Here is an 18,284-nt window from a genome sequence, read left to right as displayed (position 1 = left end):
TAGCATGTCGCTAGCATGTTTCTGGCATGATTAGCAAGTTCCTAACATGTTTCTGGCATGATTAGCAAGTTATTAGCATGATGTTAGCATGATAGCATGTTACCAACATGTTGTTAGCATGTTTCTAGAATGATTAGCAAGTTACTAGCATGTTAGCATGATTAGCATGTTCCTACCATGTTGCTAGCATGATTAGCATGTTACTAGCACGTTGCTAGCATGTTTCTATCATGATTAGCAAGTTATTAACATGTTAGCATGATTAGCATGTCACTAGAATTTTGTTAGTATGTTTTTAAAATGATTAGCATGTTACTAGCATGTTGCTAGCATGATTTAGATAGATTAGAAATATTAGAGTGGACCCTTAAATGAGTCTAAATGGATTAGAAATAGTACATAGAAGGGAAGCTTGATTGAGCCTCAAGGGATTCTGGGAGTTTAGATTTGAATTTTGTCAGTTGGAGTTTGAATAGTGTTGCTCATTTGAACATTCCGTCAATGTAAGTCTATGGGATTTTTGTGGTTTTGATAGTCTAGTTTATGAAAACCGTAAGCCGGATCAGTTAGAAAAGATACAGCACACCGAGTCAGACCAGTCTGAAGGTCTGGGCCGAGTTTGGTGGTTCTAGCTTGAAAGCTCTAGGAGGAGGTAGATACCGAAATTTGGCTCAGAAGAAGAATAATAATAATATTCTTAAATAGTAGATCAGTAAGTTGGCTTTCTCAAGCCAACTTAAAAATAATAAATAAATGAATACATAAATATCTCAAAATACTACACACGAGAACACGTCACACGACTTTTATTTTGACATGACATAATAGTTTTCCATTATTTTTATTAGCCCGATGTTGACACTTTAAAACGACGGTGTTTTTTAGGGAATCAATATTCATGTGGTTAAATACAAGCTCATGTGAAAATAATGGAAGAATATAATACTTGTATTCGCGCAAGATCAATCAAATGCGGAAGTTTTGATCTGTGCTTTCGTTTGCGTTTGACGGAAGTAGCGTCAGACATTTCGTCGTCACGTCACGTCAAATTTTTGCCCCAGCGCTGTACAGCTGGCAAAACAATTCGCACAAACCATTTTAATGATAAACTACAATGAGCACCAGAATCAAAATATAGACAGTACCATCGTGACATTCTAGCCGCTGACCTTTGTTATCATATTCTTGAACCTGTTAGTCCAAAACAATGTCGGCATCACAAGGAAGCACAAACACGAATACGGAACCATGGGGTAGTTTTGATGACAACATTATCCAGGTAATTCACCTCAGCTCGTCATTATTACAATAATTTCTGAAATACAAGCATTTTTTTTCTGTAAATCAAGATTAGTGTGCTCTGCTTAGTCTGACCTCGAATGCTTCAAAGTGTCGTTGTGCTGGTGCAATGTAGCTAGCTATATATGTTACCACGGTGTATGTTAATTTTCATGTACAATTTGCATGTTATTCTAGGTTACATAAAATATAATAAGCTATAGACTCAAAACTGTGATGGTAAACAATTTTGTTTACATATAACTCTTATACATGCTGTTAGATTGGCACATGTACATTATTGCAGTTTAACATCCACGATTTATCATAGTAAATTGTGCATAAAATAAACATGTCCTGTATGTTACTTCATCACATTTCTAACATATTAAAAATGTCCATTTGGCATCATGAGTTTTTTACTAAATTGCGATGACTTTTTAACATCGCGTTCATTTTTTTCATGTGACTGACCCCAGGGCAGTGGTTCAGCAGTGATAGACATGGAGAATATGGATGACACCTCTGGTTCCAGCTTTGAGGATATGGGGGAGATGCATCAGCGTATGAAGGAGGAGGAGGAGGTGACCGAAGAGGCAGCAGCTACGGAGGAGGACAACGGAGAATATGGAGACTTCCTCGGGATGAAGGGCTTGAAGGGACAGTTGGGCAGACAGGTTGCTGATGAGGTGAGCTTGAGGGAGGGCGAGGAACTTGTTTGGCGTATGATTGACATGAGCATGAAATGAGGTATCGTCCACATTCTGTTTAGCTCAGTGTAGATAATATCGTTAATACAACTTGTGTCCACACAGGTATGGCAGGCAGGAAAGAGACAGGCCTCAAAAGCTTTTAATCTCTATGCCAATATTGACATTCTGCGGCCGTACTTTGATGTGGAGCCTAATCAAGTCAGAAACAGGTAAGATGCATGTCAGGCTTTCTAACAGCGTTTTTAGAATGTCTGCTGTGGCATCATTGACTCTGTTAACCAACTGCTTGATCCACAGGTTGGTTGAATCCTTGATCCCAGTCCGAATGATCAACTTTCCACAGGTAAGACACTTCATACATTTAGTTGTAAGCAATAAACAATGGAAAACAAGTTTAAAGGGTTAGTTCATCTAAAAATTAAAATTCTGTCATTAATTACCCTCATGCCATAAGACCTTCTGTGGAACATGAATTAAGATATTTTTGATGAAATCCGAGAGCCTTCTGACCCTGCGTAGACAGTCCCACCACAGTCACAGAGACGTAGTAAGAACATCATTAAAATAGTCAATGCGACATCAGTGAGAATACATTTTGTGCGCCAAAAAAGAAAGACTATTTAACAGTTCTTGGTACTTGTGGGACTCTCCATAATGGTGGAAGACGGTAACTCACGGGATAAGAATTGTTGAATAAGTCGTTATTTGTATTTTTTGAGCACAAAAAGTATTCTCATAGCGACATAAAATTACGGTTGAACCACTGATGGACTATTTTTGCGATGTCCTCACTATGTTTCTGTGCCTTGACATGGTAGGACCCTTGCTGTCTACGGAGGATCAGAAAGCTTATGGATTTCATCAAAAATATCTTAATTTGTGTTCTGAAGATGAACATAGGTCTTATGGGTTTTAAATGGCATGAATGTGAGTAATTAATGACAGAGTTTTTATTTTTGGGTGAACTATCCCTTAAACTGTATTGGTAAAAGCAAGAATTTGGGAGCCTTAAGTGAGAGAGATTAATATTATTGTTCTTATAAAGCCTATTGTATCTTATCTGAAACACATTTCTAAAGCCTCTTAATGATCAACATGATCAAAACTTTGCTGAAAAACCTGATGTACATAATCTATCACATTTCTTCTGTTATCTGACTGAGAGTTTCTAATTTTAGAAAGTAAAAGGTCTTTAAAATAATTGTAAAAATGTGGGGAAAAATCATGAAAAAATGTGAGTATCAAATATGATCATTAGGGTTTTGAGGAATTTGAGGTTTATTTGTTCAATTCTTAATCATCATTGTATCGCATTGCATTATGTTCTGCTCTCAACAATTAAAACTAAAGCACACTGATCGTAAAATAAGCATTTATATAGTTCATCATTTTACTAATTATTAGGACGTTTACTGTGTAAGCAAATAAATGATTATTTTCTATTAGAGGGTTACTTAATTTTAATCTTGCTTATCTTCATGTCTTTTCCTCATTGTCACACAGCATATTTTATTTAGCTAAAAAAAAAAAAAAGCCAAAAGTGGGACATAGCTGTGTTTCAACCCACAGGACTGTACAGACTTATAACAGCAGATGTTATGAGTTCTTTTTATTCATTAGCTTTTTTTTTTTTTTTTTATCTTTTAAACCCAGAAAGTTGCTGGAGAGCTGTATGGACCAATGATGCTGGTGTTCACAATGGTGGCTATTCTGCTTCATGGCATGAAGACATCAGGAACCGTCATTGTAAGCAACTTTCGACACATTTCTCTATGTCAGTGTGAAATGTCATCCAAAATGTCATGTTGTGAACAATTTGTTTGTTGAAACAGAGAGAGGGTACGCTGATGGGAACTGCCATTGGAACGTGTTTTGGATACTGGCTAGGAGTGTCCTCCTTCATCTATTTCCTTGCTTACCTGTGCAACGCTCAGATTACCATGCTGCAGATGTTGTCTTTGCTGGTAAGTACCTCACATGACCCATTAAGAAGGTATATCACATGCCCACTTTATCCTGGGGCTGTTTAGGAGTGGTTTATATTATCTTTATTTTCAGGGTTATGGTCTCTTTGGCCACTGTGTGGTCCTGTTCATCACTTACAATGTCCACTTCCACTCGCTCTTCTACATTCTCTGGCTGGTGATTGGAGGACTCTCTACTCTACGCATGGTAAAGAACAAAAGAACGAGAGCTAAGATTGTGGATCACTCTCCATCACTGTAAGACGTTTAGTCACCACATCATTGCTTCGTTGTCTTTCTCTCAGGTGGCTGTGCTGATTTCCCGTACTGTTGGTCAGACACCTCGCCTCATCCTGTGTGGAACCCTTGCTGCTCTTCACATGCTCTTTCTGCTCTACCTGCACTTTGCTTACCATAAGATGGTTGAAGGTAAGACATGAGTCAAGCAAATTTTTTAATGAAACTCCATATGGCCGATAGGTTTGAACTCAGCCTGGTATAATGACATCGTTATTCACATGGCGCAGCTGATTGGTTTCTTTTTATATCAGCAGCCAATGAGCTTGCTGCTCAACATTCATATACTTGGCTAGTGCTGGCTACAGCAGTCGCAGAGTGCTTCAGAAACCCTCCACCTTCCCCAGTTCCACCTGTATAAATCTGCTATAGGTTAATCTTGTGTAGTTATATATGGGGGTTATTTCATATGTTATATGTGCAGCAGCGGTATTTTCTATCTTCTTACAGCAGTATCTCTGTGGATGTACTGGAGTAGCAAGTGTTTGCAGCAGCATAGCAGATCTATTCTGCTAAGACCAAACACTTTAACATTGTCCATGTATATTACCACCAAGCCTGCATTTATTCCATCCAAAGTACAGCAGAAGCACTTTTTAAAATAACTGTTTTCTATCTGAATATATTTTAAAATGTAATTTATTCCTGTGATTTCAAAGCAGAATTTTTAGCATCATTACTCCAGTCATATGATCCTTCAGAAATCATTCTAATATTCAGATTTGCTGCTCTAAAACATTTATAATTATTGTTATTGTTATTATTATTATGTTAAAAACAACTGAGTAGAATTTATTCAGGTTTCTTTGATAAATAGAAAGTTCAAATGAACAGCATTTATCTGAAATAGAAATATTTTTTGACATTATAAATGTCTTTACCATCACTTTTGATCAATTTAAAGCATCCTTGCTAAATAAAAGTATTAATTTCTATAATTATATATACTGACTCCAAGCTTTGATTGGTATAGTGTATAATGTTACAAAAGCTTTTTATTTCAGAAAAATGCTGATCTTTGGATCTTTCTGTTCATCAATAAAATCCTGAAAAAATGTATTTGCCTGTTTTAAATATTGATGATAATAATAATATTTAAAATAAAAATCTTGAACAGCAAATCAGCATATTAGAAAGTTTTCTGAAGGATCATGTGACACTGAAGACTGGAGTAATAATGCTGAAAATTTAGCTTTGATCACAGGAATAAATGACATTTTAAAATATATTTAAATAGAAAGCAGTTATTTTAAATAGTAAAATATTTCACAATATTACTGCTTTTGCTGTATTTTGGATCAAATAAATGCAGGCTTGGTGAGCAGAAGAGAATTCTTTAAAAAACATTAAAAATCTTACTGATATACAGCAATAATATACAGCAATATCTGCTTATACATATTTTTATACAAAACATTTTATAAAACATTTTAAAACATGCATGCAGAGACATCCGTGAGCTTTTTTAAATGATGACGCAAACAAATGTATTAATAGTCGTGAGTCACCAGATGAAGAATTATAAAACATGGTCTTTAGGAAATGTTAATGTCCAAAAAAAGGTTGCATTAAAATAATTGCAATTTTACTACTTTATATAGTATATAGTAAATGTACAGTGTATTACCATTGTGGCATATGCAGTTTAATTTAAAATACTAACTTAACTAAAATAGAATTGTTGAAATACTTTACTGGAGCACTGAATTGCTTACTGAAGGTCTATAAATATATAAAACAAATTGATCCAATTAACAAGTTAATATAAGTGTGTCATTCCTTTAGAGCAGCAATATAATGAAAGAGATGGTGCTTGAGAATATCTTCAAGGCATTATTTTGACCTTTAGTAATTGAAATTCCCTCTTAAATCTAATTTTAGAGATGGTTGAGCACCTACAGTATGTGTCTTTGGTCCTATTTTTATTTTTAGCCCATCAGAATGAGGCCAGTTTGAAAAGTTTAATTTGTCTAAAACACACAGTTCTTACCTGAAGGTGAACAGTATGATCAAGATATGCATTACTCTACAGTCGTGGCCAAAAATATCGGCACCCTTGCAACTGTCGGAAACTCAGAAAATTGTTGCAGTTGCAAATGTTTTGGGACTTTTTATTGGTGATCTGATAAAATTCCACACAGAACCCAAAAAATGCACTGGACAAAATTATTGGGACCCTTATCTTAATATTTGGTAGCACCCCCTTTGGAAAAAATAACTAAAATTAATCACTTCCTGTAACCATGAATGAGTTTCTTACACCTCTCTACTGGAATTTTGGACCACTCTTCTTTTACAAACTGCTCCAGGTCATTCAGATTTGAAGGATGCCTTCTCTCAACTGCTGTTCTGAGATCTTTCCACAGGTGTTCTGTGGGATTCAGATTCATTGCTGGCCATTTCTGAACTCTCCAGCGCTTTGTTTGTAACCATTTCTGAGTGCTTTTTGAAGTGTGTTTCGGGTCATTGTCCTGCTGGAAGACCCATGACATCTGGTGGAGACGCAGCTTTCTGACACTGGACACTACGATGCACCACAAAATTCTGTGGTAATCATTAGATTTCATGATACTGTTCACACAGTCAAGGCATCCAGTGCCAGAAGCAGCAAAGCAACCCCAAAACATCTTTGAACCTCCACCATGTTTGACTGTAGGGACTGCGTTCTTTTCTTTGAAGGCCTCATTTCTTTTTCTGTAAACAGTGCCATGATGTCCTTTACCAAAACGCTCTACTTTTGTCTCATCTGTCCACAATAAGTTTTGGCAAACTCCAGTCTTGCTTTTTTATGCCTTTGTGTCAGCAGTGGTGTCCTCCTGGGTCTCCTACCATAGCGTCCCTTTTCATTCAGATGGCAGCGGATAGTTCGAGCTGACACTGTTGTACTCTGTGTTTGCAGATCAGCTTGAATTTGTTTGGAAGTTAATCGGGGTTCCTTATGCACCACTCAAACAATCCTTCGTTTTTCATTAATTTTGCTCTTCCGTCCACGTTCAGGGAGGTTAGCTACAGTGCCATGGGCTGTAAACCTCTTGATGATATTGCACACAGTGGACACAGGAACATCTCTGGATCTCTGGAGATGGACTTGTAGCCTTGAGATTGTCCATGTTTTTCCACAATTTTTTCTCTCAAATCCACAGACAACTCTTTACACTTCTTTCTTTTCTCCACGCTCAGTGTGACACATCACAAAGGTTGAGTCAACTTTTCTCCATTTTAACTGGTTGCAAGTGTTATTACTATATTGCCCACACCTGTTACTTGCCACAGGTGTGTCTAAATACAAATTACAGGAGCATCACGTGCTTGAAAAGCAATTATTTCTTACAATTTCGATAAGGTGCCAATAATTATGTCCAGTCCATTTTTGAGTTCTTTGTGAAATTTTATCAAGTTTGACTTTTCTTCTCTGTTTTTTTTTGTGTTGTTGCAGTGCAAACAAAAACAGTAAGCATGGGAATACCAAAACATTTGCAATTAGAACAATTTTCTGAGAAGTTACAGAATTGACAATATTTTTGGCCATGACTATTTGTTGCCTTCTTATGTTAATATTGTAAAGTACCAAGTTCCTCTCAGAAATTACTAAATGTCTAAAAGGACTTATCATAAATTTGACACCAACTAAAGGTAACAGTGGGTGAAAGACAAAGCAACCAAAAGCCTATGCTATTGAGCTACTGTGCTTACTGTCGAGATTTTGCAGCATTACATGCTTTGTCATTGTGGTGTTTTTCTGTTTGCAGATATTCTGGATACCTTGGAAGGATTTAACATGCCACCCATCCAGAGAGTGGCCAGAGATGTTCCCATTGTTGCGAATACTGTTGTAAATGCCACCATCAAGTCAATAGCTGCAATTGTACAGACACAGTGATTATATATATTGGTCTTCTGGTTTGGTTACACAGTCCACTGAGGCTGGTGTACATATGTAGGGTCAGGGTAAAACAAAATCATGGGGCAGTCTCTGTTGAGCACCTTAGGCCTGAGCTCAGTTTGTATCTCATATGTTGTTCCTGATGCTGTCAGACAGACCTAAAAGGATGCTCTTAGGTCAAGACAGCTTCACTTAATTTTGGCTCATATTATTATGAGTCAACACTTTTGACACACTATCCCATTCACTCTATGCTTGTCTTACTCGATTTTGTTAAGGGTTTCATACGACCTGCTAATATTAGAATGGTTTATTCAGATTATGTAAGGATTCCTTAAGGATGCTGATACTAATAATTATTCTTCAAAAACCCTGTTGACATTAAATGCAGCTGAATGTTTGCACTCCGTGTGAGTGCACTGATTGAACTGATTGTCCTCACAAACTGTCTCGGTTACTGAGTGACATCACACAACACTTCTGTTTTTAGATCTTGTTGCATAATTGTTTTTTAGACATTTTCACAGTTGTAAAGGAAGTCTTTATCAAGGTTCAGTAGAGAAATCTGTCTTGATCCAAAGGCAAAGTGCATAGAAATATAGAAATGCAATGATATTTTATTTCCAAGATGAGAAAGATTGTTATGGTGCATGCAGTCTTTTTTTCCTAATCCGTATTTAACCAGCCATTGTGGTGCAGTCTGATTCCTGCTATTTAAAGCTATGGTTGGGGGTGAGGGTTTCCTGCTCTCTCATTATGTTGTCTTTTACATGTGAGCTTCTTATTTAAAGGGTTCTTGTAAAGAGAAAATAAAGAAACGCTGTTGTCCTTATTTGTGATTCAAGGCATCATGCTGGGATATGTTTAATACTTGGAATTTAGACTCATATTAAGGTGATTAAATAATTCACATGGTATTTTGTATTAATCCTGCACATAACAATAGCTGATGCTCTGCACAGTAACGTTTTGTTAAAACTAAACATAGTCACAACTACAAAATATAGCTGCAAGCAGCAATTATGGGGCAAGGCAGCAAGCCTCAGAACAACCGAAGCAATGAGTAATTAAAGCCGTTTTAAGATGATTTTCTTCAAAATGGGTGAAAAAGCATAAATACAACCACTGGTAATGTGATTTAATGGATTATCACTTTTTACCAATAGGTGACACTTTTATCAATCGATGTGGTCTGTGTGAGGTGACAACGGCGCACACAAATTTTGATGTCAGAAAGGACAGAAAGTTTGACCGACTATGCCATAATTAGTATGTATGTTCTTGACGTGACCAAAGGAACATTTTGAGACCAGTTTCATTGAAACTGTTCACAATTTCATTAGAACTTTTGACCACAAGGTGGTGCTGCCTCCAAACTTTTTGAGTACTGTCAGGGCATGGTGCCAAAGACACATACCAAGTTTCGTAATAATACGCCAATGTATTCATAAAATATAATATTTTACAACAAAATTAAAAATTGCCATTTTCAAATCTCTTGACCACGAGGTGGCGCTGCAATGAAACTGAGCATGCATCGGGTCATGCATGTTATAACACACACCAAGTTTGGTCTCAATACACCAAACCATTGCAGTGATATAGCCTCAAATACATTTTTGCATGCTTTTGTCAAATTCGTTCATGCAATATTCGTAAATGGTTTGAATAATCAACTTGAATTCCATAACTTTTTGCCAGCATTGTCTTAAGATCATCTGAGCCAATTTTGGTGAAAATCTGACAAACTTTGAAAAAGTAGGTTTTTCTGACTATTAAAAATAGTGAAAAGACTAAATCTTACGATTTTCTAATTTTTCAGCTCGTCATGAGCCAAGCATTCAGAGGAAAAATTTTCATCTGAAGTGTATGGTTTAAAATATATTAGCATAAACATGAGTGAAAATTTGCACCACAAGTGGTGGTGCTAGAGAGTTTGAGTTAGAGACTCCAAACTTGCTATGGTTATTGTTGGGACTGTCCTCTATCAGTGTGCCAATTTCACAACTTTCCTGCAAGCGGTTCTATGAGCTGCCATAGACTTCCAGAGCAGAAGGAGAAGAAAGAGAACCCCAGCAGATACAATAGGTGCCATCACACCTTCAATGCTTGGCCCCTAATGATTTGATGTAGCTTAATAAAAACTGCTCTGATATAAATACTAGAAATATCAATGCATCTGTATTGTAGAACTGTAAATAAGCATTTACTGAGAGTCCGTGAACTGTAAAAATATCCATACACTCTCTGACCATTTTTATTGTACGCCTGTTTCATTTCTCATTAATGCAAATATGTAAACAGCCAATCACATGGCAGCAACTCAATGCATTTAGGCATATAGACATGGTCAAAATGATCTGCTGAAGTTCAAACCAAGCATCAGAATGAGGAAGAAAGCTAGTTGAAGTGACTTTGAACATGGTGTGGAAGTTACTGCTCTACTTGGGTTTCATGCACAGTCATCTCTAGGGTTTACAGAGAATGGTTTGTTGATGCCAGAGGTCAGTGGAGAATTGCCAGACTGCTTCAGGCTGGATAGAAAAGCAACTCAAGTAACCTAATAATAACTCAAAAACAAAATAACCGCTTGTTACGACTGAGGTTTGCAGAACAGCATCTATAAACGCACAACACATCCAACCTTTAGACCACACCAGGTGCCATTTCTGTCAGTTAAGAATAAGAAATTGAGGCTACAGTTTATACAGGATCACACCAAAATTGGATAATCAAAGATTGGAAAAAGGATGCCTGGTCTGATGAGTCTGGGTTTCCACTGTGAAGGTCAGAATTTGGCATGAACAATAGGAAAGCATGGATCCATTCTGCCTTGTGTCAATGGTTCATGCTGCTACTGTTCAGGCAGGTGGTGTAATGGTGTGGAGGATATTTACTTGCTACACTTTGGGCGCCTTAGTACCAACTGAGCATTATTAGCTTATCTTGATGGCTACTTCAAGCAAGGTAATGTCACAAAGCATAAATAATCTCAGACTGGTTTCTTGTACATGACAATGAGTTGACCATACTCAAATGAGCTCCACAGTCACTATTGGTATGTATTGGAATGGGAGGTTCACGTCATGGACTGCACTGCACTATACTATGGCTGCATCCGAAAGCTCCGAAATGCCGCCTTCGGAGGCAGGAAGGCATCGAGGCACATCCGAATTTAAATTCTGCTTCACTTCCTGTCTCTGGAGGTACCTTCTTCTGATCGAATTTTGAAGGCATAATAGATGTATCCTTTGCTGCCTTCGAATCCTGTGTGTGTGCATCATATAGGCTATATAAATAAAGATATTCTGTTGGAAATTAAACTTGTTACTTTATAATAAATGAGACCTTGACCTTGATTTTACAAACAGTAAAAAACATAAGAAGCAATATTGTTTGTAATAGTCGTATTTTATAAAAATGTTAAAAGGGTTCAAATGAGTAAATAAGAATAATATTGATAATATACTACTAATATTATCGAAAAAGCCTCTAATGACAATGACCTGTTCTGCAATAACACTTGCATCAGTGCTTTTATTTTTAAAGCAAAAAATAGCTGTCATTCTGTCTGACGCACAGACCTTCGGCAGGCAATGACATTGAGGTCTTCATGTATTATTAAAGCATTTATACATAACTGTATAAGATCGTTTTTCTCCAAAATGTACAATTTAACCATTAGGTAACCTGGCAACGACATCAACGACGTTATGTTGCCTCTGAAGTCCGAAACTGTTCCCGGAGTTGTCTTCGCAGCCTTCGAAGTCACTGCCTGATAAGGCAGCAAGTCAGCTGACTAGGCTTTCAGACACAGCCTATATCATGTCAATATAGATTAAAATTTGTGAGAAATGTTCCCAGTACCTATGCCACAAAGAATTGAGGCCGTTCTGAAGGCAAAGAGGATCCAACCTGCTATTAGCAAGGCACACCTAATAAAGTGGCTATATGTAGCTGATATGTAGGTTTAGTTAAAAAGCATTCCCTACAAAAGTATCTACAAAGAAAAACAAATAAATAAAAAATCCTTGAATGCACAGCATTAGTATAAATGGCTATACCTGACTGTAGACTAAATATTTTGCCACTTTAAATATATTTAAAATATTTTGCTACTTGGAATTGCTCAGTTTTTTCTTCACTCGAGCTACGTTTCACATATATGTACAAAAATCGGTAGACACATGTAACACACCAATACCTACAAAAAGTCTCCTGGTACGAGGTCCGAAACCCAAAAGGAAGTGTGTTATTTTGAATTTTTTATGCAAGTTTTGTGCCATTTTAGCCATTTTTAGGCGTTGTATTTAAACAAATTCCTTCTAGAGATTTAATCCGATCAAAACCGAATTTAGTCAGTTTAATCTAAAGCCCTTTGTGATGTTAAATTGTGAAGATCTTGAGTTTTCGTTGAAGGGCGCGTCCGTGGCGGCCTGACAAACTTCGATGTTTCACCATGAAACAAGAAATTGTTATAATTCACACTGTAAAAAAAAATCTGTAAAATGTACGGTAAAAAACTGGCAGCTGTGGTTACCAGAGTTTTACTGTAAAAGTTACGGTAGCAACGTTTAACATTTTACGGTTTTCACTTAAATTTACAGGTAAATACTGTAATTTCATTAACTGATATAATGTTAATTTACCAACTTATTGAAGTACTGAAATCTGTTTTGTACCTTTGTAATACACTGATAACCACCAAAAGCAGGTGGTGATGAGAAAGTCGCATGATGAGCGAAAGCTCATAGCAAACAGCTTTTAAATATTAACATATATAGAAGATGCACAGTGTCATTCACACAATCACTAAACACCATCATGGTAACACACATGAAACTGAAATAATGCAATAAACATTAATTTAACAACATTAGATGTAACATACAACCCTATTGTACAAACCTAAGTAAAAACTAAGAAGAAAGAGTTATTTCAACAAAAAAAACATCAAATAAAAAAAAAATGTAACACAGGGAATTCTGGGAATGTCAATTTATGGTTATTCACTGTAAATTTTACAGTTTTTTACTGTTAACCATTTAACATGTTTTTACTGTAGCATTTTTACAGTTTTTTACTGTTAAATTCACCGGCATTTTTTACAGTGCAGGCATGCAATGACCAATCTGCCCCAAATTTCACATTTAGTAAGAGTTCGGTCCTGAACACATGCCCATATTCAATTATAGCCATAGCACCACCTGCTGGCAACAGGAAGTGGCATGTTTTATGATCTAACAAACTCCTCATTTTAGATTTAATGACATTTTAATGAGATTTAATGACATTAACATTATAATTGGTCAGTCTACTCTAAAGGCCTTTGCAATGTTAAATTGAGAAGATCTTGAGGATCTTGTAGGATCTTGTTGAGGAAGTTGTAACTTAGCCATACAATGTCTGATCCAAGCTCCACGTGTACGAACAGAGTCCTGGTCTGAACACATCATGAGGCCAATATTCAGTTATAATCATAGCGCCACCTGTTGGTAACAGGATATGTCATGTTTTACACTAACTCAAACATACCGTGTTCAATCTGCACCAAACTTCATATGTTTGATCAAAGTCCTCAGTTATAGACATCAGGAAGTTTGGCACATATAAATGACATTGACATATTCCTCCTATATTTACCACTTTAAATGCATATTGCTCACTGTTTTCCTAAAGACGGTGGTGGTGAGCCCAGGCGCAAGGGCACTTTCACCGATGCTGGCAGTTTTAATTACATTTATTTTCTTAAATTATATGAAATTTGTAAAATGAGTAGACCTGTTTCACAAAGCCCTACTACATTTTTCCTGCTGTACTGATGGATGATTATCTCCTTGGGTTGAATCGTTGTAGCTTACAAGTATTTGACTGTAATTCTGCAGAGTATATGGCGTACACTGCCCATAATTTTATTAGTAGTTTGTTAGTAGTTTGCAATGTAGCACAAGTAATATGCAATGATAAAAGTTTCAGTAGTTGTGTTACATCTATGACCAAAATTTCTGAAGTCTTAAAAAGTAACATTTTTGGCACGATATGAAAAATGTTTTTCACAGAAAAGAAAACAATAGCAAAAATACATTATACAACTGCCACATTTAAAAGCATTTTTACCACAATGTTAAGACAGTCTCAGTCTTTATGTATATGCAACCTTTATTGCACATAAAAGTGAATAGTGAGTGAGACTGCAAGTCCCCAGTGTTATTTTAGTATCATTGATAGTATTATAGATTTTATTATTTTATTTATTATTTTATTATTATTATTTTTTTATTTATTGTTTTTGATTTACTTTTAGTGAAAGGTTTAATAATTTTGTTTTGTAATTGTTTTTTTTTTAATATGCCTACATAGCTTTTATGAGTTTTTAGTTATTTCAGTACATCAAGTTAAACTAAATAAAAAAGAGTAATGTTGCATAATATCTCATTTTGTGTCCCAAGGAAGAAAAAAATCTCTTTTTTAACATTTTTGTCATTCGGGACTTTCATGGTCCATTTAACAACCTCCGTCAAGATTTCCAGTATTAGCACTGAGTTTAGCATTATATTTATGTCAATGTAAATATAAATATAAAGAATGCTTAAATTAATCATGTTTCAGAAGCTGTTTTTATACATGCCAACATTAGTCATGACTAACCAGCTCTTTCCTAAAAGTGTGTGCAGAATGCAGTGATCTGATTAGTCAGTGTCTAACCTGGATCTACCTAAATGGCCGACATTAGAGCAGATGTAACATGAATTAATTAGAAATGAACTAGATTGGAGAGGTCAGGAGATTCGCATTTGTGGAACATCCAGTCTAGAAAAAGGGTTGGATGAACAGAGGTTTGTACTTACGTAACAATTAGGTCAGTTACCTGGATGCGCAGCCATATTGGTGATATTCAGATGTAAACAGCATGGATTGTATGGTTAATGCACTACTGAATATGTTGTTCTGCTAATTTATGCTGTCTAAACCTCAGGAAAAATGTGAAAGCTGCTAAATCATATAGATAAGGACTTAGTGAGCAAGAAAGGGTGCAATATTTTGACAAAGTAAAGTTAATAGGTGGTAAATATATGTATGAGCAGTATTAATTAAGATATCAGCCTGGACTGGAAATGATAAGAACAAACACGAATGTTGTCAAGATTCTTGCCCTGGAAATCCTGGATCAGTTTGGCCAACCACAAATGCCTTTTGTTCATCAGACAGTTTTTTTGCACACTTCTACTTGATTTGTTATAACTTTTGTTTAGTCTATAGTACTCCAAATGTTTTTCCCAGTCTGACCGATTAGTGCAGCCCAGGTCATGACAATAACTGACCATTTTCAACAGCAATAATCAGCAAAATATGCGAGTTTCATTCGGATCAGTGCCATTGTTTATGTTCAGTGGCGCCAATATGGCCAATTGATGACGCATCATGAAAACACTCTATGATCCTGACATAGAATTCATTGCCAAATCAGGGAGCTCAGAGCCTGTCCACATCCTCAGCCCTGTATGAAACATAGCATTAAAATGAGAAACAGAAAAAGAAAAAACAGAAAAAAACGACTAGAGACCAGCTATCATCAGAGGTTCTAGGCATCACAGCCACATTCACTTTGTTTTACAAGCAATTTTTGTTTTGTTTTAAAAGAAAAAAAAGACTCTGAGGAAAAGAAATAAAAAATGAATACAATAACACGACCTCTTTAAATAAATGCTTTCAAACAGTCCCAGAAGAGGAACATTTGAAGTGAAATAGCAAAAGCCTATTATTGTGCTTCCCAAAATAAAAAGTGTTTCAAATTTGCATCGAAAAAGGTTGCAAAGTAGGTTAAACTACTAAATTACTTGCTCTGTAGAGCCTGTCTAAAAGTACCTACAACATAACCCTACAATACATGAGACTAGAGCCTGTGCCCAAAAATAATATTCATATAAAAAAATATAGGTGTGTAACTCCTCGTTATTCAGGTTTTTATAAAAGTGTGTGTGTGTATACTGTATAGATAGATAGATAGATAGATAGATAGATAGATAGACAGATGATTTAATTTTTAAATGCACCATTCCGTTTAAATTAACGCTTTCTTTTTGTCCTTATACGGTGTTCTGCTTGACTGCAATGATCAGGGTAAGTTAAGGTGAGTCCATACACTGGGCTGCATTAGGAATTAATTGTGTTTGTTTCATTCAGGGCTCACCTTTCCCTGCTCTCACTGAGGCCGTCACAAAGATAGGGCCATGCAACCAGACACGCTCTGGGTACAATTGGTTATACTATCCACCTTCACATCCTCAGCCTGTTGCTGAGGGCAAAACAAGTGACATTCATGTGGATCCATTCAATATATTATTCACAAGACCCACCTGTGCCACAGAGCTGCAATCGGATGAATATTATTTGGGCATATGAACAATGGCTAACAAGAAAGTTTTGATACATTTTCATACTAGCTGTTAGGTAACAAGTGAACACAATAACACTCAGACAATAAAACATTCAGACAAGAATCAATTAATTAAGGTAGATTTTAACCATACAAAGGCTACTGTATCTTATGTGATACACTACTTTTTTTTTTTATAAGGCAAATTATCTGATTTTTTAAAAACATGAACATTGCAAGACTGAAGCAACTTTATCCATAGCTTACATCATTTTTGGAACAATCATGTTAAAATATGACACATTTGAGAAACATTTATTTATGCGTCGCTCAATCATCGATGTATTGCATTGCATTATGTTTTGCAAGATGTAGAGTTACAACTGATTTGCATTTTATGAAAGTAGTCTACTGTTATGAAATCTCATTGACTTACATTACATGCAATCAGAATTTCATCTTACTTTTTGGCCATATAAATATCAAATACTGCACCAAATAGCATATTAATGCTTAGTTTGGGACTCTAAATAAGTAGTATCCACCTTATTTTTGCCATAGGAGTGGGCACAGACATTTGTAAATGTTATGGGTCTAGCTTTCAATCTCATCAAAACAGCTCGTTTTGCTGCTTGATATTGCAAATTGGCATGTCTTGCCATATTATTTTAATGTATTATATTAATTATAAACGTATAGTGCAAACAGTTTTACCGTTCACTGCACATTGTTATTCTTTTCGTTATTTTCTCTCAGCTAATGAAACAGTAGCCTCATCCGCATTGAAAAATAAGGTGGATAAGGAGAATGAGCTCCATATTCTCCTATATTATATATTAGCCATAAAAGTTCATTTTTTCTTTCGTTCTTTCTTTAATTTTTTTGTGTGTATATGTATAGTATATAGTTTCATTAACAATAAAAAATGCTAATTAAAAATGAAAAAAAAATTACTATTTAATGTATAAGATATTACAGAGTTAACTGAGTGGTTAAGCTGTCAGAACAAAAGGCATTTTTCATAAATGTCAGGTTTGGGCAATCGTCAAATTTTATGTGATTTTGTAAAAAATTGCAGTTACATTTTTCTTTGTTTCAAATAAGTTAACTAAGCTGTTGTGTTGTTTACAATTATACATTTTGTTGCAAAGCCTATAGACATTTTCCCACTGTGAACATTTACATCCCACTGCAGTGTTAAATAAATGTAAATATTAAAATGATCTCTTTTTTTCATGAGGAATAACTGTAAAAAATATATATATTTTCTTTTTTTATTTATAGTGAGGACCTGTCGGCATATGATGTGTACAGAAATTCCCTTTCTAAAATAAATCTATGCTGCAGTTTTGGGGAAAGTTACTTTTAAAAGTAATGCATTACAATATTGCGTTACTCACTAACTGCGTTTTTAATAATTACGCTACTTAATTACTTTTGCATTACGTTTATAATCTGGGCAGAGCTTGCTTGTTTGTTTTTAATATAAAAAGTTCTATTTTTAGCAAATATAACATCAAAAAGTTAAATGAATAAGCCTCAGGCTGAAGGAATAGTACATTCACATCTGTACAGAAGAGAACAGGAGAAGTTCAACTCTCTTCAGCAATAAAAAAAAAAGTTAAAGTAATTTTTGCTAATTAGTATGGTTGAACTGGATTATCGAAGGTCAGCAGCAAAAACACTGGTTAATAAAAACTTGCATTAAATACATAAATGATTTGTGTAAATTAACGTATTTAATTATTGCAGATTTGCTTCATAGTCTGAGT

General features: G+C 35.5%; 1 protein-coding gene across 1 annotated transcript; it reads left to right on the top strand.

The window, feature by feature from the left end:
• The first annotated feature begins 1,007 nt into the window (after positions 1-1,007).
• yipf3 (Yip1 domain family, member 3) lies at positions 1,008-8,967 on the top strand. The gene is made up of 9 exons (XM_051125570.1): positions 1,008-1,279; positions 1,758-1,967; positions 2,094-2,200; positions 2,289-2,334; positions 3,645-3,737; positions 3,824-3,955; positions 4,050-4,163; positions 4,261-4,384; positions 8,002-8,967. Exons 1-9 carry the CDS (start codon positions 1,208-1,210, stop codon positions 8,130-8,132), a joined length of 1,029 nt encoding a protein of 342 aa, XP_050981527.1. The 5' UTR covers positions 1,008-1,207; the 3' UTR covers positions 8,133-8,967.
• The last annotated feature ends 9,317 nt before the right edge of the window (positions 8,968-18,284 follow it).

This window comes from Labeo rohita, chromosome 13 (assembly GCF_022985175.1).
Source record: "Labeo rohita strain BAU-BD-2019 chromosome 13, IGBB_LRoh.1.0, whole genome shotgun sequence".
In the NCBI taxonomy this organism is placed as follows: domain Eukaryota; kingdom Metazoa; phylum Chordata; class Actinopteri; order Cypriniformes; family Cyprinidae; genus Labeo; species Labeo rohita.
This window is presented reverse-complemented; position numbering and strand designations above follow the sequence as displayed.